Consider the following 21344-nt stretch of genomic DNA (forward strand, 5'->3'; position numbering starts at 1 on the left):
TGAAAAAATAGCCATGGCTAAATGGGCTTGGGCTGAATATGTTGCCAGATTAAAGGATGATAGATGATGGACCAGAGAGACTCTGGAATGGCGACCTAGGCAAGAGGCATGTCGAAGCAGAGGACGACCACCGACTAGATGGACGGATGATATCAAGCGCAAACCAAATAAATATATATATATATATATATATATATATATATATATATATATATATATATATATATATATATATATATATATATATTTGGGTATCACATGCAGCAACTTTAGTTAACTCAGCAACTTTAGTTAATTAGTTTAATTATGAAATTTGTCATTTATATAATTTTGCAATGGATTGTATATTTTATTATCTTTTATTTTGTGACATTGACGATTTATGTAGTTTTAATAAATTTTAATTGTTATTGATATTTTTTTGGCTTTTTGTAAGCTTTGTTCATAAAATTGTACAATTTGTACACTTTTCAGTGACAATAAAGCATATTTCTATTCTATTGTTTTCTAATTGATTGTAATAACTCACATCATGCAAATTGGTTAAAGGCACTACTCCTTCTTTTCTAAATTTACTGTGTAGTTTACTTCTTGCCAGATTACTCAATCTTTGTTGTTCATTGTTAATTTTCTTCAGAGGAATCCTATAAAAAATATCTTTATGTTAAAATTACGATATTATACGGCTCTGAAACTTACAAGAGTGATATGACTGTAAAAGTCAACTTTCTAAAATAACAGTAAACAAAGTTACACTATCCCTGAGGGTAAATCGAATGTAAATGATATAATGACTAAAGGTAGAAGGTAGAAAATTTCCCAGTCTTCCTATACTTTGAGTTTAACTGATTAAATCGCTCTTTGCCAGGGGTGGTTTCTCCATTGACTTACTTGTATAGTAAACACTCAATAAAATTTCATTTCAACACAGTTTTTACGGAATTCAAATTGAACCCAGACAGAAGACAGTAACCCTGTAGTTAGAAAGAGAGATCTGAAAATCCGCGAGACCAGCGATTCGCCTATTTAAAAGAGTGAGGATTTGTGCATTGCATAAAAAGAGCGTAGCGTTTTGATTAACAGCTTGGTATTTGCTGTTGTAGGATTGTTTTGAAGATCGAACAGTAATAAATAATATCAAATTTAAACAAAAAAGGGCAAGCTTCCAAACAGTTTTTGCCTGCGGCGCTTATTCACCGTTTCTATTATTACATTCCTTCATTGAACACCTTTTTTAAATTACCACGAGCCACCACTGCTCTTTGCATATAGATAATAGGTTAAACTGTTCGTCGTGATAAGGATATAGTAGACCTTAAAAGCATTAATGTATAGACTTTGCATTAAGTAGCATATGCATAAGAAGTAAAAAATAGACTTACCTTATAAGAGATCCATTGCTCATATTTATCCAGTTTGGCGATGCCACAACAAGAAAAGTGATAAGAATAAACGCTTTCATTATGGTGCTTCTACAAAAAAATATATAAAAATATTATTTAAAACGCAATAAAGGTAATATAAGAAATACACTCAAGTCAAAACAAATGGAGAACTAGCTAAGAATCTTTGGAGTACTAAAAAAGTTAAACATCACCGCGTGCTTTGTGTTTTTGCACTATTTTAAGAGGAACACCAACACAGGTAAGATAATTTAGGATAGTGTCTTGGAATCTTGGTATAAAATTATTGGATATGCTTAAGGAAAAGCTCTGAAGTATGGGTAGTATAATCTTAATATCAAACATATAGCAACTGGCATATATGTCTGGAGGCCAAATGTGGTAATCCCAGTATCATTACGCTTACAGTAACTTATACTTGCGCATAAAGGCCATATATTTAGAGAACTGCTACTCTTTCTAGAAAGTCTTAAGAATTAAATATGTCATTACTTGTATCAAAAATAAATTCCGCTAGATATTATAAAAACAATTGAAAACGTCTATCAAAACTATAATATGGAAGGGATCTTTTTCTATGACTACCTAGGGCTCTTTTCGGCAATCTTTTGGTTTTGATTCTCATCACCTGACCAGCCATCGAAGTCTTCAAAGTTTAAAGAACTCTAAGATTGATATCTCTTTGAACAGTTTAGGTAGGTTAGGCCAATAAACTAAGCAAAGACCATTTATTCCCAATGCCAGATCCCGATCCAGTTCAAGGCCCAGAAATGATCGAGGCATATAGCCAGCAGAGGACATGATTGGCTCAGCATTTATGATAATTGTGACCTTTCATGATCAACTTTGGAAAATTGTTCAAAATTTCTTCTTCTTCTTCTTCTTACTCGCTAACCTGATGCAAGTATTGTGAAATCATAAAACTATCAGCTGATTTTTCCAATGCTTTTTCACGTCTTTCTATCTTTTGTCGTTCTTGCATATTTTGACAATAGAGCGCCAATAGTAACAACACTAGCAACAATCTGGTCCATAAAGTGTTTTCTTTATATTTATCTGGTTCGGTATAGATTCATTTGTTCTTCGGGACACCCATAATATTCTCAGCATTTGTCTCCAGCAGTACATCTCAAATACATCTATAATATTTATATATTTCTCCATGCGGGTCCAGATTTTCAATGCATAAGTAAAAACTAGAAAAACTGGACTTCTTACTAGTGTCTTATCTTATTTTTGTTTATTTTAAGACCCATCGTTAAGCTTCCTTCTTTAATCCATTGTAGCAGGTGAATCAGTTTAACTACGGAACTAGTGAGAATGATTATACCATCTAAATATTTTAAGTTGATGCAAATCTTCCAACTGATAGTAATGTCACCATTCCAGTCCTGAGTAGAGCTCCACATTATCAATTCACCATGTATGTTGAATAGAATTGAACTATAAACCATCAGAAAATGTTAAAAACATTAATAGAATGCCGAATAGACTATGGTTACATCAACATAATTAAATATTTCTACCAAAATTCCACAGCTAACGTAAGACTATATAAACAAAAAACAAATAAATTCTGTATAAAGCGAGGAGTACGGCAAGAAGACACCGTCTCTCTAAAGCTATTCACGCAGCCGAGAGAAGCTCAGTATTTGAGATTTGCAGATGACATCGTCCTTATAGCTGATCGTATGGATGATGCAATAATGTTAGAAGAAAAATTATATCGAGCTTCCCTGGAGGTCGAACTAAAGATTAATATGAACAAGATGCAAATAAGGACTAATCTGGTGCTAAGTCGAAATATTGCTGTTGATGAAAGGGATATTGTGCAGACTATATCGTATAAGTACTTAGGACATAAAATTCAATTAGGCAGAGATAACCAGACATGTGAGCTTCCTGTCGCAAAGGATTAGCCTGGGCAGCGTTGGGTAAATTAAACTATGTATTAAAATCAAATCTACCCAAGTGCCCCAAAAAGGATATCTTTGACCAATGTGTGTTACATATACTCACTTATGGAGCGGAAACATTAACTGTGAACAATAGACGTCATGGAAAAAATCATGTCGTTATAATGGAATTGGGGAGGACACGTCGCCAGATTATTAGACAACCGATAAACACCCACTAACTAGAGGACACCCACCAACTAGATGGACTGGCGACCAGAAGCATGTTAGCAATAACTATATGCAAGCCGCACAAGACAGAGAGAGAGAGGAAAGAGTTGAAGGAGACCTACGTCCAGCAGTGGACCCATAAAGGTTAAAGATGTTGATCAAATGATTCTAGACTCCCACTTCAGACAAAATCTACCATATTTTACTACAGTGGACTAGGTCAAAAGCTTTACTTTTATCTATCGAGCACAGATAAGTTGCAATGTTGAATTCTCTGGATTTTTCTATAATCTGTCGTACATTTAAAATTTCTTTCCTAGTCCTACGTTCCCTTGTTACATCAGGAAGTGAGGCTTTATCGTCTCTAGAAGGATGTATAAAAGTGTCTTACTGTAGTGTGCAATTAAAGCAATTGTGCGATAGCTGCTACGAAATTTTATTATATTAAAAACTTCTTATCAGAAGGAGAAATAATAACAATATAAATTATTAATTGCGCAATGTATTATTCTACAAACAAAAAAATATTCAATGCACATCACTGGAATGAAAATGAGAAATCTTGTACTAAACCTATATTTATTTACCATAAACTCTGATACAAATATATATTTGAAAATAGGAGATGTTGAAATGTAGATATAAAAATCCAAATACATCCGCGCAATTGGTTTTGAAAATGCTAAGAGGTAAAATGAATAATAATATCGTTCCGTTCTGCGGAAGAGATTTGAGCCTTGAAATGAAACTTCGCCTGATGAGATGTTACGTACTTTCTGTGCTGTTCTACGGAATGGAGTCATGGACGTTGAAAAAGATTGATAACAAAAAATTAGAGGCATTTGAACTGTGGATGTATCGCAGAATCCTGAGAATATCATGGACCGAGAGAGTCACAAATGTCGAGGTCTTGAGAAGAATGAATAAAGAAAAGGAAGTCATATTTACGATCAAAAAACGAAAACTGCAATACTTGGGACATATTACAAGAGGCGAAAGATATGAACTGCTTCGAATAATTATGCAAGGGAAAATAGCAGGAAAAAGGTCCATAGGAAGAAGACGAAACTCCTGGCTAAAGAATCTACGGGAATGGTATAGCTGTAGCAGCAACGAATTGTTTCGGTCAGCAGTTTCGAAAATACGTATAGCCCTGATGATCGCCATCCTTCGGAACGAAGATGGCACTTAAAGAAGAAGATCGTTCCAATAATTTCAAAATGTATTATATATAAAGAATAAAATAAAGATTTCTATTAAATTAGATGTGTTATAGACAAAAAGAATAAAATAGTTATACACAAACGGAAGCCAAACAGTGTAAATCAAACATTTTGCTAAGTGATGAATGTGACAAAAAGGCCAGTTAAACTAACTCAGACAGTAAAAGCAATGGCCACAAAAAAAAAGCAAGAACAATTTTAAAGTGCTAGAAAATATAAAAAGGAGATATCAGATAAACCGCATGACATCAATGGACAGCGGATGCTCAAATGTATGGATTGTGTTAGGCAAAATAGGAACATTTTGGCCAATAGGTTTACTTAATTTTGGAAACATCAGGCAAATGGCAAATAGAATAAATAATGAAAAATATAATAATTATGAACTATTCTTAAAATAACCCTATTAAATAAAAATTTATATGAAAAATTAAAAGTTGCAGACTATTCAAGACACTTACCTGAATCTTGACAAAGCTCATGCTAAATCCTGTATTAAAGTGTGCTCTATTTATACTAAAAAATCGTCGTGAATATTGTGTTTCATATGCCTTAAAAATCTTTTATTATTTTCCTGAGACACGACAAAAGTTTATTATTTTTATGAGGCACGACCATTTTGCCACACGATTCGGAAACGCACGTTTTTCGAAAATAAAATTTTTACTGGACTTGTGCTGGTATTTATTTTTAACGCTCATAGTTTTGGGATCACCAATATCTATCATCTTCAAATCTCATATTGTCCTAAAACATTGGCAAATTAATGGTCTAATCTCTTTATTTTTAGTACAAACAAAATTTTTGCTTTGGTTTAGAGTTGGTAATGAAATTTTTGAAAAAAAATCTGGACAGTTTCTAAACTAAAATTGGAATATAGGTATAAATAATAATAAAAATGTACTTATATAGAAATAAAATGGTTTACAATGAAATTGTCTATTACAACAAGATTGTACAATCCGGTAAAAGAAATTTTCCAATATAGAACAACTAAATTTTACAAAAATAGATAAAAATGAATATTTTGGTAGTTTTCCTAAATTATTATTTCATAAAATTATTTCATGTTGGTTTCTGTGTTTGTCTGTCATTTATTTTAATCTCTTGTGAAAATTAAAATTAATTAACTATTATTATTTACTGTAGTTGTTAATTAATTAACTAATTAACATGTTTTGCCCTGCAAGAAACGAAACAACTGGGAAATGAAATAATAAAAATAGGAAAGAGCATAGTGTTCAAAAGTGGAGGGACCAAGAGATATTTTGGAGTGGGATTCATGGTGAAGGATAAGGTAAACAAAGCAGTTGTAAGTTTTCAACCAATATCAGAGAAAATATGTTACTTGATAGTAAGAGGAAAGTATAGGAAGATAAGTATCATTAATGTACATGCGCCCACTGAAGATAAAGACTTAGAAACCAAAACAGAGTTCTACAAAAATCTAAGCACTCTAATAGGGATAATAAACAGAAATACGATATAAAGATAATCATTGGTGACATGAATGAGAAAGTCGGAAAAGAGGAAATACATAGAAGAATAACAGGGGGACGAAGTTAACCTATGGAATCAAATAAAAACGGGAAAAAGTTAATAGAATTTTCTACAGAGAACAAAATGTAGATAGCTAGCACAAGGTTTCATCACAAAGAAATTCATAAGGTAACATGGACTTCCCCCGATATAAAAATGAAAAATCAGATAGATCATGTCCTAATTGAAAGCAAACAGGAGAAGGCAATAATCGATTGCAGGAGTTACAGAGGGGCAGATAGCAACAGTGAGCATACACTAATAATAACAAAACTAAAACAAGAACTACCAATAATACGAAAACCTGCTAGAGATAGATTAAATTACCAATCAGAGCACCTTCAAGAGAAGGTTGTAAACAGACTAGAGGAAGAAATAAATAAAAAACTAGAGAATCCAGTCAAATAGGATATAGATGAAGAGTGGCAGACCATACCGATAGCTACGTCGGAAGCAGCGGTGTATAGGAAGAGAGCATATAAAAAGACGGCAAGACTGGTTCGATGAAGAATGTAGGAATGTTTTGGCAAGAAGAAATAGGGCAAAACTAAAAAGAGATAAAGAAAATACCCAAAATGCGCTTGAAAACTATGTGGCAAGAAGAAGGGAAGTGAAAAGAATTTGCATAAAAAGAAAAAAAAACAGTTAGAAAAGCAATTAAAAAACAGAAGAAGCCTACATAAACGAAGAGGTAAAGAATTTCTACCAAAAGTTAAAAAATCCAGAGAAACTACAAAAAATAATCCACAGTATTGCAGAAACAAAGAAGGCTTACTTCTAGGTGAAACAACAGAAAAATTAAACAGATGAGCGGAATATTTTGAAGATCTATTAAATAAAGACCAATAAGAGGAACTTGAGGGAAATAAAAATTGGTAAGAAGAGAAAGAAGGAATAATTTGGCAAAAGAAAAAAATACCGAAACAATGGAATAGTGCTCTTATTTGTCCTATCTATAAAAAAGGAGACAAAACGGAGTGCGACAACTTCAGAGGTATAGCACAAAACTTAGGATTACATATGCTATTTATTGATTTTAAACAAACATATCATTCCCCAAATCGAACGATGAGACCATGAAAACATTAGAAATACCAGAAAAGCTTATAAGGCTTAGGAACACGATGAATAGGGTAACAATGAAAGGAAGCTTTTCAAGACAGTTCACAGTTATTAGGGGTTTAAAACAAGAGGATCCGCTATCAACGAATTTATTCAACCTAGTATTAGAACAAGTCGTAAGAAGATCAAATATAAGCACAAACAGGACTATTTCAAATAGCAGGGAACAGTGCATAGCGTACGTAGCAGGGAACAGATGGTGTGGTTATACTAGCGAAAACAAAAAAACATTTCGTCCCTCGTATGGTAAAGTAACGAATCTGAAAAATTGATATTTTACAGGAGAGCTAAAAAACATTTTAAGTTAATGTGAAAAATAGGGATATTAACCTAAATAAACGACATTTTTGTATTAGATTCTATAAATGTGTTATCTTTTATCCCTTAGTCCAATATACTTAGGCTAATGTAATGTATTGAATATACTTTAGTATTTATACTAAGCACCATTTCCTACAATTAATTTAAAGCTTATATGCAAAAATTTATATACTTCACATAATCATAACATAGGTACTAACTACTAATAATAATTTTTATTGACAGCTACTAGGAAACATAATAGAAAATAAAAAATATGAAAATAAAACCATGACCAAACACAAAACTTAAAAATTACAACAAAAAGCAATATAATTATATTGTGTCGTCATATTCAGATTCTTCTGAAATATCTGGTTCACGCAGAGTATTCCTTATAAGAGTTTGGGTAGGAAGGCTTCCATAAAATCCATGGTATGCACGTGGAATCTGTCGATCTTCGCATAACTTTTTCAGGTCTCTGTATTTGGCAATGGAAATGGGGAGGTGATTAGTATAAGGCGTAGCTGGTTTGAAGTTTGATGGACGACCTCGTTGTAATTTAAGTACATATTTGGCAAAGGGTGTCGTTTCTTCATAGTTCGTTTTAACGAATACAGCATTTAGATCTGTTTTTTTGTACATAAACCAAACTGCTTTTCTAAATGGTAGACTTGTATTACTGTTGTCTTCACCACGAAAATTACATTTATCTGGACAAAAATCCATAAATTCATGGTACACTAAAGGGTTAACTTCAAATGGGTGAGGTTTATTGCGAGCTGTTCTTATAACTTTCCACGTTCCAGTGTACACAGCAGAAGGTTGGACTCTTGCTCAATTTTAGCGTGTATTGAATCACATTCCATTTGACTGTGTCCCGGTTCAAAAAATCTATGGTAAATTTGTTTTATATTTGAATGCTCTTTAAGGATATGCATACACATGACTATAAACCTAAAATTTTTTTGTTGGTCCCCACAACTGTCAGACATCATTCGCAGATACTCTACCACGTCGTCCTTCAGTTTCGCCCCAAACATAACAAGTTGCACTTGCATCTTTAAGATTATAAATTGTCATGTTATAAACTGCAAGTTTTCTAACATAAAAGAAGGGGCCACTAGGACCTTTCGGAGTAGACCTTTTCGGAGTAGTAGGTCTTGAAGATCTGACTGAAAAGCTAAAATATTGTTTTGCTCTTTGGCAATTTTTTATCATTGTCTCTTAGTTTTCGAGCAGCTTCTTTCCGATTGCAATGTTCTTTATAAGATTCTTCATCATTCTCGCCATATTTAGCACGTTCTTTATTGGCAATGCAAACTTTACAACGATCGTTCTTAGGTTTATGAAATTTAAGTTTATATTCCTTGAAAATCTTTCGATATTTTTCAATTGAAACTGCTGTACGTTGAGCTTCCAAATACTTTTCCTTATACAAACTGTACATAATTGTAATATTCGATGTTGATTCTAAGAATTTATACATACTTTTTTATGACAGTAATGGGACTCGCCACTTGGAAAGGAATGTATGTGATCCCTAATGAAAGTATCGTTTTCTCTTTTATTAACTAAACTACTAAAGTGACTAATTCCCCGAGAGTTGGTTTTTACTCATGGGTGTGGTTTAGTTTACATTATTTTTTATAGTCCGTCCAGTAATATAAAAATATTAATTCTCTTTATAGTAAACTCGCGAATGTGCAATATTTGTAATTTTGGACGAGTAGAACTTAATAAATCCCAATGGTAAACTTACGAATCTAATTATTCGTAAGTTCACTGTTGCAAAAGTTGAAAGACAAGCACATACGTTACTTTGAACCAGTTAATTGTGAGTTTAATATTGAAGATACATATTCAATACTTTAACAGACTGTAAATCTAGTTGTAATATGTAATCCTAACCGGTTAATGCAATTTCGCGAATTTCGCAGATTCGCTACTTTACCATACATGGGACGATTTAGAAAAAAATTTCCAGAGATTTGAAGAAGAAGTGAAAAGATACGGATTAATAATAAACCAAACAAAAACCCAATATATGGAAATGACAGGAGACCCAACAAAATAACAAATATATCAAAATGAAAGGAGTCTATAGTTTTGAAAAAGTGTCAGAATTTGAATATTTAGGAGTAACCATAACGAACACGGAAAAATAAGAAAAAGAGAGTCGAGATTTGGGAAAGAAAGTTGCTCAGAAAAATCTTCGGAGGAATAAATGCCAGAGAATCGAAATGTTAAACAATACTGAACGAGGGAGATATAGGGAAAAAAGAAGAGGACGTTTAAAGAAGAAATGGTTGGAAGCAGTAAAGCAAGACTTGTCAGAAACAGGCATGAGAAATTATAGAGAAAAAGCAAGGGACAGAAAAATATGGAGGGAAATAACCAAGTTTTTAGAAGCCAGTGACCTAAAAGACCTGTGGCGCTGTTATATATGTATATAATTAACATGTTAATTTGAAAAGAGTCATACAACAGCTCAATCCCTTTGATACTCTAGGTATATGAGATGAGTGAATTTTGCCCTTAGAGGGAGTGTGAGTCAGTATGTCTAAATCTGGGATAGAATAAAAGTAAAAAAATCTAGTGAAATTGAACAATAATGGCAAGAAATAAAGAAAATTCTGGAGACAATCTATTGATAAAAACATACACGTAAACACTTAATCGAAATAAGAAGTTTTGTACCATTTGGAAATAAGTTTCTACGAGGATGATTTTCATTTTTCCACAAATGGAAATATTTCTATAAAAATCTGAGTTCAAGCTCAGAATAATCAATTTAATCTTTGCAGATCCTGACTTCACTGTTTATTAATCTATTTGAAATAGTGATCTGGTCAATGGTAAGAAAATATAAAGCAGCAGTTAACGTATTGTAATCTTACCTTAATTTTGACAAAGCTCACATAAAATTGCTCTACCGAATTGGTGGCATATTTATAACCAAAAATTTTAGACGTAAATAAGGTGTGTCGTGTTCCTTGAAATGTTTTATTATTTTCGTGGATCACGATCACTTTACCTCACGATTTTGGACATTCAAAAAGTTGTTTTTGTTTACATTGTTGTGTTGGTAGTTCTATTTTAACTTCCATACTTTTATGTGTAACGTGTAAGACGTGATCTTCTTTAATTTCCATAGGAGATTATAGCATGATCTTGCCGGGATTTTACTTCTTGAAATTGTTATTTAGTCATTTGGTCATAGAACTGGATACCAAAGACGTAAATTCTTTAGCCAGATTGTTTTTTTATTCAACAATAATGCATTAATAATTAAGATATTTTTGTTTCTCAATGTATGGCTAAAATATTACAGTTTTCTTGTAATTTTGTAGTCCACAAATTTATTATTATTTATTTATATATTTATTACCACGCGATTCTCAAATCTTGTTTCGTTGAAAATGCTTCTTACTGTCTTTTCCGATTGATTACACGATTGTGATTATTTTTATATAATTTTTTAATTATTTTATTAACCATTCTTCTTTGTTTTTAATATTATCCATAACTTTTCTCTTGGGACTTTATCAAAAGCCTTAACAAAATCTATAAATGCTATACAGGGTGGTCCTTAAGTAATTGTACAAAGAGAAACCGTAGACTCTACATTTTAAAATATTACGATTTAAACCAAATTGCTTTAATAAAATGTTGATATTAAGAAAGATACAGGGTGTTAAAGAGGAAATTTTAAATTTTATTTTTCGCTATAACTTTTATGTTTGTAAACATATATGTATAAAAATTTACAACTGCGTACTTTTTAATATGAGAAATTATAATTTGATGCACGCTTTGATGTAACTGATAGAAGGCGCCACATATGCCACATATGTGGTATAAATTTGCACTTAACTTTTTTGATCTTTAAGTTACCTGTATGTGGGACAAAAAATATAAAAGATACAATATTTTAACAAAAAAAGGTATACTTGTTAATAACTTCAAAACTCAATAGTTTTCGAGATAATCGCATTTTACAAATCAGCTGCATAATTCTGATTTAAGGCAATTACTCCAGGCAACGAAGAAAAAATAGGCAAAAACATTAATACTTCTGAATTTTAGTATAAAATACCTTTAACTTAAATTAATAGTTAACGAAATATTAAATAAAATAAATATATCAGCAGGATAATTAATAATAGAAGAGGTTAGTCTTTGTATGTGGGTATATTTTATTTTATAAAAACCCTTAAAAGGGCAACATTACAAGCACGAACGTTTTCGGAACAACTGTTCCATCATCAGGTTAAAATGCAGGTTAACATGCCTGAGCCACCAAAATATTTGGGTAAAAACCCTTTAAATTGAAAAATGTTACCGAAGAATGTACATGATGTTTATAATATTATATGATGTTTAATATTTTAATTAGATTTTACTTCAGGTAACATACACCCATGCTTAAGTGAGTTCCAGTGACTGGAACTCACTTAAGCATGGGTGTATGTTACCTGAAGTAAAATCTAATTAAAATATTAAACATCATATAATATTATAAACATCATGTACATTCTTCGGTAACATTTTTCAATTTAAAGGGTTTTTACCCAAATATTTTGGTGGCTCAGGCATGTTAACCTGCATTTTAACCTGATGATGGAACAGTTGTTCCGAAAACGTTCGTGCTTGTAATGTTGCCCCTTTAAGGGTTTTTATAAAATAAAATATACCCACATACAAAGACTAACCTCTTTTGTTATACGTGGTATACAGCCAGCTACAGGAATTATTTTCCTTGTGGATTTTAATTAATAATAGGATTTAACAAAATAACAGAATAATAGGATTTTACATCAAACATTTTACGTTTTATGTTAAATTAAAGTCATAATCATAACATTTTGTTTACAAACCAAATTAAGAAATAGTTAAACTAAATAACACAACTTTTTGTCAAAGTAAGTGTTCGATATGTCCACCATTTTCTTTAATTCATTTGTCAATATATTCCATAAAAGATCGTCTCATATTAAATAGCAACATTTGTTCTAAAAAAACTGCTGCAGTATTTATTTCTTCACATAGTTGGTTGCGAATGTTTATGGGATTCTTATAGACACGTTGTTTTAATGCGCCCCATACACCAAAATCAAGCGGATTAAATTCTGGGCTACGTGGTGGCTATAATGTATAAAGGATGAATATATTCGTTTGGATACATATTCAAATCTTATGGTATATTATGGAACTACATCTTATTTGTCGCAGAGGTTAAATAATGTATTAAACTGTGATGTATCTTGTTCATTGGTTACTTATATACACACGGAATAGCCTATCGATGACATTACTTATTTATATGATTACGTTACAGCTTACGAGTAACTATAATTACATCTCGAACAAATGGACAATTATGATTTACTAACGAACTAATATTATACTGCACTAAATTGCCTGTGTGTTTACTATATTTATAACAATATCGGTTATTAGGCCAACGATGATGTTTTTGTAAAAATGCTGAGTCTTTAAGGTTAGATTTGTAGCAAAAGTATTATGAAACAAGACACATATGTGTTATTCAATACCTGTGCCTTAGTTTCTAATTGTCCTAATAAAAATGGGTAAACAATTTACGTAATGAATAATAAGTATTATTTTCGGATTTTTTATGAATTAAATACTTATATCAATATCTCACCACATTTCCAAGAAATATGACTACCACGACCAATCTAACGTTCAGAAAAGTTGTATTTAAGTATGTTCTAACTGCCTTCTCTGTAGAATGTGGTGGTGCATAAACCACATATTTTGGGTTTTCAGCATTTTACAATAGAAAAAAGTAATAAAACGCCAATAGAAACTTATAAGAAGCGATAGAAAAGGGAAATTGTAAACATGATGTCGTCTGAATACGGACACGGTACCTAAAGAAGAAAAGATGAAGAATATTTTCTTCAATAAGACATTAGCACCCATAACAAAGCATTTTGTGATATAACATTATCAGCTTTGAGTTGTTTAAATAAGAATAAACTATGAATTATGCTTATCTACAGGTATTCAGGGCTTTACCGCACAAATATCAAACTAAGAATTATTATGCAGCTGACTTATAAAACGCGATTATCTCGAAAACGGTTGAATTTCCAGGTTACCAATAAGTATATCTTTTCTTTGTAAAAATAATGTATCTTTAGTATTTTTTAACACAAATAGAGCCAACTTAAAGAGCAAAAAAGTTAAGTGCAAATTTATGCCACACATATGGCATATGTGACGCCCTCTATTAGTTATATTAAAGTATGTATAAAATTATAATTTATCCTACTCAAAAGCATATAACTGTAAACTTTTGTCCAAAAATATTTACAAACGTAAAAGTTATAGCGAAAAATAAAATTTTAAATTTTCACTTTAACACCCTGTATATTTCTTAATATCAACATTTTATTAAAGTAAGTTGGCTTAAATCGCAATACTTTAAAGTGCAGAATCTACGGTTTCTCTTTGTACAATTACTTAAGGACCACCCTGTATACAGCTATTTTTTGCTCGTTTTTTTGGTATTATTTCTTTATTTGTTTAACTATAAATATAAATAAGTTGTCCTATGTACCTCTTCCTTTTCTACAGGCAGTTACGGATATAATATGTTTATTTTTGTTTAATTAACACCTGATCTCTTGTATTCCCCATTCATTATTATAGAAAAAAAATTTAGTAGATTAAAATGAGGTTGCACTTATTGTCCCCAGGTAATATTTTTTTAATTATGAATTATCTGTATTCTGATCGGCGATAAGAAAAATTTACCCGTTCTTTAATCATCTCGTTCAAACTGTATTTAAATTCACTTAAAGATAATAACTGTAATTCATTTATTGATAATTTTGAGTATGTATTTCATTGTGAAGGATATTATTTTATAGGAGGAGGATAAAATTTCTAAAATTAAATTTATACAATGAGGTCATATCTAGAAAAATAAACATTTATTATTTTTGAAAGCGAATGAAATATGTACGTGAATTATACAAGACATATTCTATTTCCTATCTTATAAGTCAGTATGTGGAATTTTAGTTAAATTATACTGTTTAAAGCTCTCTATCCTGTCGGTTTAACCAAATATAAAAAAGAAAAATAAAAAGAAATGAAAATGGATGCTTACGATTATATAGGGGGTCCATAAATTTTAGTGATCTTCATCCACATTTTTGCACGTGCTTAAAAATGTGAGTAATGACATAATATGCAAAAATACGTTTATAAGATTTGAACATGCAGAGATAGGTGAAAAAGTATTTTTTTTTCTACTTAGGGTGAAAATTTTCTAAAAACCGTACCAGTTTAATGCATTCCTGGACATGACTGGCATGTGTTGGATTCAGGGTAGTACATCCCAGCCTATTTCCCTCTAAAAGGAGGTTCTGCAAACGAATGCCTTCCTGTCTACCAACTAAAACCCCATATTTTAACTTAAGAGTTAGACGAAAGAGCTTTTAATCCCATCAGTTAAGCTTAAGCTTAAGAGCACTCCCTTCTCTTATCTAAATCTTATCTCTGTCGTTGGTCCGGCTGCTGTTTCTCTTCTACTTTGTTCTTAATGCATCCATCCTTTCTTTCCGCATCTTCGCGATTATCTCTCTCACACTAACAGGGTTCATACCTATTTCTTTATACATTATGTTTCTCTCCACTATCCATCTATTACACTTCAGCATTGTGTGAGTAACTGTATCGGATTACGGTCAGGATCAGCATCATAGTCCACTTGATAACATTTTCCGTGCTGTTCCATTCTTCCTGCTATCTTTCCATTGATTTTTCTTTCTCTTCTTTTCTTATGGCTATAGCCAAATGCTCTCTTCTCTACTACTAACACATGCAAAGTAACGCAACCCGTGATAACCCACAAGGCTAGTCAATGTTACTCGCAACAGACTTGTTTTGTCCAGTAGTATCGAGTGTAAAGTACGACTGACTGTACAACACCGAAAAAGGGCCCTCTTCTTTTCGCATTTGAGTCCCCGAATATTGGGCATCACTCTTTTCAGCGCAGCCGCACATTTTGCTGCCTTCCAGACTACCACCCGTTCATGCTCCCTCCACATGTTATATTGATGAGGGGCTGTCGCCAGATATTTGAGGTTTCTGCTCATTGGAGTTTCATCCCTTGTCTTTTTAGATTACTTTTCAGAATGATGACTTTGCTGTTCTCTGCCGCGAGTTCCAGTCCTTGATCTGTCATCCAGTCCTTCACAACGTTGTTCGTGTACCGTGTACTGGGCAACGTCGGTTTTTAATATTCTGCTTAAATGGCAACTTAGGAACAAAGCAGAGGTTTTTTGTGACCATTTTACTGCCTTAAAAAATTTAAGTATTTATTCATATAAAATATTTTTCTATTACATTTAAATAAACTAATTTTAAACTTTTAAGGTTTAGTAAATAAAAAGAAAAAAGGAATTTATTATCTTCCTATCGTAATCTCAGTTTTAAGAAAACAGCACTGCGCAAAACTTTGGCATTAGACGACAAAAGTATCGCAGGAGGAATACAAATAGTCTGTAATATCGGTGTATTATATCGGTGACGACAACGGAAATTAGTGGGAGAAGGATTGGTTACGCGATGGCCAGGTGTGGTCTCTGGTCTGCGGTATTCACAAGACACAGTTAATTCTCCTACCATACAGTTGTCTTGCAGAATGGTCGTAGTAGGATAAGTGTTTCCAAGCCTTTACTCTGTACACTAGATATTATGAACTCACATATATATACACGTTTTATCATTATTTTTCTATTTTATTAATTTTAAAAATAGCTGGTGATTATTGAAAAGAAGAATTATATAGAATACAACTTCAGTATTAAAAATTAGAACAGTTTTTAGTTATCACGATTCCATACTCAAAAACGCATAAAATTTAAGTCAGTTTAATCATAATGTATTATGCGTTTCAAAAGTAATCGTGCTTTATGAAAATACTAAAACATTTTTAAAGGGCACGATATAGTACATTTTTAAAAGGTAAACTATTAGTCGTAGAGTTAATATTATCATTCTAATAAATTTCTGCCTATTATAGTTCTTAATCTTTTAGGGATTTGCATAATTTTATTTAGTCTGTCAACTTGCTTGAAGTCAACAAATAGAACAATCGAAGATTTTTCATATTGGTACCGTTCGCGTCATAAAAAAACTGACACAACTCTTATAACCGAAAATCGTGTTTTTCAAGTTGTGTAAGTTGATCTTGTCACATGTGTCATTCTAATTTCTAAGGCAATGTTGTCAGTTCAACGAAAATATTATATTAAACCCGCTAAAAGCAGGGCTGTGCAACAGCCCTCAACTTTTTAGTATACTAAAAACTAAAACAATAGGGAGCATTCTCGATCAGTCAGTCACATTTATACATTTATTTAAACACTAGCGGACCAACTCGACATCGAGTTTTTTAAAAAAGTTTTATAATTTAAAAAAATCTACCGGAAGTAAAAATATTTTTATCAATAACTCAAAAACTATAAATGATAATTTCGTGAACTTACATTTATAAAATTTATTCATTAAATGTCGACATGGATATCATTTAGCAATTAATTTTGCATGCTGATCACGAATCCGGAGTCAAATTTGCTCTATCTTGACGTTTTATGCGCGTTTCGGGTCACTTCCGGTATTGGATCGCAACCAGAAGTACATATTTAGATTCGTCTCGACGAGACCTTTCGATCCTCATATGCATTATGGGGTCTAAAACTTAAAGTAAATTTTAACTTCCGGTCATCTCAAAACCGGAAGTGAATTTTTGTATCAAAAGTATATCTTGACAATCCCATACGTAATACTAATAATATTCCGAAAAAATATTTTTAATTTTGAAATTTTCCATCATCTCAATTAAGTACCCATACATTGATTCGTGTTTTATTATAATTTATAAAAATATTTCAATTCAAAAATAATGATAGAAAATAAAGCTATGTATAACTTTATGTTTAATTTCAAATCAAGAGGTGTGATTGGTTTTTCGTAAAGTGTAGCACAAAACGATATTGAATTGTGGAGTACTAGAATAAATAAAACACACTGGAAAAATTAAAAATTTAATTTGAAATTAAAACAAAATGAATAACTTTTACAGTGAACAAGAGTGGAATTTTATTATATGTATTACAATTCGAAACTGCTGAAAATTAATATTTTGTCATAGCTCCATTATTATTAATCACTTTCTGTAATCTTCTGGGCACTGAGTTAATTAAATTTAGTGATAAATTTTTATCTTCGGCCAAGCTTTCCCAAGTTTCTTCAATGATGGTCCATAAATGATCTTTGTTTTGATTAATTATATTTAATTTTTGTATTTTGTTCATCGTACTCCGTTGGATTAATATCTGGACTATAAGAGGATTGTTTAAGACATATGATGGATCTTACTCCGCTTAATTTAATTCTCATTATCATTTATACACCGTAAATCATTTAATTTTGAAAAAAATATGCATCTCAACCGGTAGGTAAATGTTTTTTGTTTACATTTTATACATAATAATGTAAAAAACTAATAGTCCATTATTTATAGATAAAAGCGGAATACAATTGGGGTGTAAGTATATTCAACCTCCATAAGGAACATTACAGTAAAATATTGGATTGTAATGTACTACCGTCACGTTTTTGAAAAGCGTTTTTTCGCCCCGGAAATCCACGTAGCATCATCATCATCATCATCAATCAGCCCTGAGTTGTCCATTGTTGAACATAGGCCTCCGCTAGACTTTTCCATCTGCTTCTGTTCTGCGCCTCTGCTATCCAATTGGTCACGATTCTTTTGAGGTCGTCGGTCCATCGCGTTGGGGCATCAAGTACCTATAATGTTAGTTTTTCACATTTATCGTTCATGTATAAATAATAAAATAATTTTGGTAATTTGCCTGTTACTAAACTAATTGACATAACATACAGTTAACAATTTGTGTTCGGTAGGTAATTAAAGTTTAAAATTACAGTAGATGCATTCCAATGTTGCCTGTGCCAATACCCTACGTTTAAAGATCTTTCAAACATTTTGGACATTAACTCACCTCTATCTGGTTATTAACACGTTCACGCCGCTACCAGATACATGGGTCTGGTATAAACTTTACGTTCAACCGGCACTGAAATTTGGAGATCTTGCGCTAGCGCCGACAACGATAAAATGGCTAATTATGAACTAAATATTATGATATAGGTACCTACGGAATCGTCATGATGTGCTTTATATTTTAGTTCTGTTTTAAGTTACCAGATGCCAGCACCTGGTAACGTCCCACAAAGAAATTTTTTACGCTATGGGATTTACCAGAACTCCGTATCTGGTTATTAGTGTTATAGTAAACATTGTACAAGTCTGTTGTTTTTTTATTAAAATCCATAAAAATGTCGTCTAGAGGCGAAAAAATGGTTAAAATGGTGCTAAACAAGCACCAAAATGCTTGGATACAAACTGAAAGTGAATCTGATAGTGATCCATTTGAAAACTTGTCTGTTGAAGATCCTGAATACATTCCTAGTGAAGATAGCGACAATTCTGATGGGGACGAATCCATATATTTGAACGAAGAAGAATCCAGTGATATAGAAACTGATAATTATGAGTCGGAAAATCTTATAATTTGATTCTCATTATCTTTATTTTTAGGTGATGCTGAGGAAGATGTATGGACTGACATTCAGGAAACAGATAAATTAGATTTTGATGAATATCCTACAGATTCTAAAATAAATATTCAATGTGAAAATATGAGCCCGTTGGATATTTTCTGTCTATTTGTCACAGATGAAATTTTGGAATTAATTGTTCAAGAAACCAATAGATATGCAGAACAAGAAATTGGTGTACATAGTATTAAACAAAAATCTAACAGTAAGTGGGTTGCGACTAATAAAGAAGAAATTAAAAAATTCTTTAGTATCGTGGTTTGCATGGGATTCGTGAAGGTTCCTAATATTCGATTATATTGGTCCAAAAATGACCTTTATAACAATAAGTTTATCTCCTCAGTTATGACTAGGGACAGATTTTTGTTAATTCTACGGTATCCACATTTTCAAAATAACGACGGTATACTAGAAAGCAACGATAAATTATACAAAATCAGACATGTTTTAGACTTACTTAATGACAGATTTATGAAAATCATGACTCCAGGACGGAATGTAGTCATAGACGAAAGTATGGTACCATGGCGTGGTCGTTTGAGTATGCGGCAATATATAAAAAACAAACGCCATAAATATGGCGTTAAATTAAATAAACTATGTACCGTCAGTGGATATACATATAAAGTGATGGTTTACTGTGGAAAATAAAACAATATGATAAACAAAAGCCATTCTCAGAAAGTTGTGCTGATCTTAATGAATAGCTTGTTAGATGCCCGACGAACTTTATATGCTGATAACTTTTATTCGGGCATTCCTCTTGCAAAAGATTTATTAGATCGCCAAACTTTTTATTGTGGGACTCTTAGAAGCAATCGGAAAGGTATTCCAAAGGGAATAGTTCAAAAGAAACTAAAGAAAAATGAAATAATTGGCATCAAAAATAAGGACAATATAAAGGTAATCCGTTGGCAAGACAAGAGATCGGTATTAATGTTATCCAGTAAACCTGAGCATACCCTAAATTTCTGCACTACGGGCAAGAAAAAGAGATCAAAACCAAGGGAGGAACCAGTGGAATATATTTTTAAACCGCAAGTTATCCAAGACTACAGTAAAGCTCCAAGACTACAAGACCAAATGGCAGCTTATTATTCTTCCTTACGAAAAGGTCTTAAGTGGTATAGTAAGGTAGTCTTCGAACTAATCTTTGGTGCTACAATAATCAACAGCTGGATTATCTATAATAAAACAAACATCGAAAAAAAGATACCAATGCTAACATTTCGTGAACAGTTAGCATTACAACTTTCAAATCAAAATGAGTGTATTTCTGAAACCAACTTATCAAAACGAAAACATTGTCTGCAACGAGAAGAAGGTCCTGGTAAAAAACGTAGACGAAATTGCGTTGATTGTTACAAGAAGTTGAGACAGACTATGAAAAGTAAGGAAGCTGACAAGAAGGTGACCAAAGTAAACACTTTTTGTGAAAATTGCGAAAAGAAACCGGCTTTGTGCTTAACTTGTTTTAATGATAGACATATCTAATTATTAATTACTATTTTAATTATTATATATTTTTGTACACTTTAATATTACTTCAAATAAAAATTGATCATTTTATTTATTGTTTAAAAGTAAAATATTTCAAATTGCCACATAAGTATCAGTATATTTTTTTATATACCGTAAATACTTTACCGGACATCGGAATCTGGTGCTATGTCTGCCACAAATGGATTAGAGTCTTTACTATGAGATGGCAGTGTTAGATTCAAGGTAATTTCAAATAAAAAGTCACAGAAACCATTTATTTATAGATATGTTTACCAGACCCATAGGTCTGGTATCGTCCGAACAGTAGACAGTGTTACCAGATACAGGGATCTAGTAACGTCAATAAATGTTACTGACAAATTTAATACCGTCGTGGACGTGTTAAATTTATTAGATACGGTTTTTGGTTGTTAATAATAAAAATAATACCAATCTAA

General features: G+C 31.9%; 1 protein-coding gene across 1 annotated transcript in view; it reads right to left on the bottom strand.

Moving 5' to 3' along the window:
- The window catches only part of LOC140449995 (cathepsin D-like), a 40953-nt gene extending 30319 nt beyond the window's left edge, over nucleotides 1-10634 (bottom strand). The window contains exons 1-4 of the mRNA XM_072543413.1: nucleotides 10614-10634; nucleotides 5214-5499; nucleotides 1383-1472; nucleotides 530-644 (exon numbers count right to left, since the gene is read on the bottom strand). Of these exons, the coding sequence (XP_072399514.1) occupies nucleotides 530-644; nucleotides 1383-1462 (195 nt within the window). The 5' untranslated portion in view covers nucleotides 1463-1472; nucleotides 5214-5499; nucleotides 10614-10634. The remainder of the gene's footprint in view (nucleotides 1-529; nucleotides 645-1382; nucleotides 1473-5213; nucleotides 5500-10613) is intronic.
- Between the last annotated feature and the right edge of the window lie 10710 nt (nucleotides 10635-21344).

This window comes from Diabrotica undecimpunctata, chromosome 9 (genome assembly GCF_040954645.1).
Source record: "Diabrotica undecimpunctata isolate CICGRU chromosome 9, icDiaUnde3, whole genome shotgun sequence".
NCBI classification, from domain to species: Eukaryota; Metazoa; Arthropoda; class Insecta; order Coleoptera; family Chrysomelidae; genus Diabrotica; species Diabrotica undecimpunctata.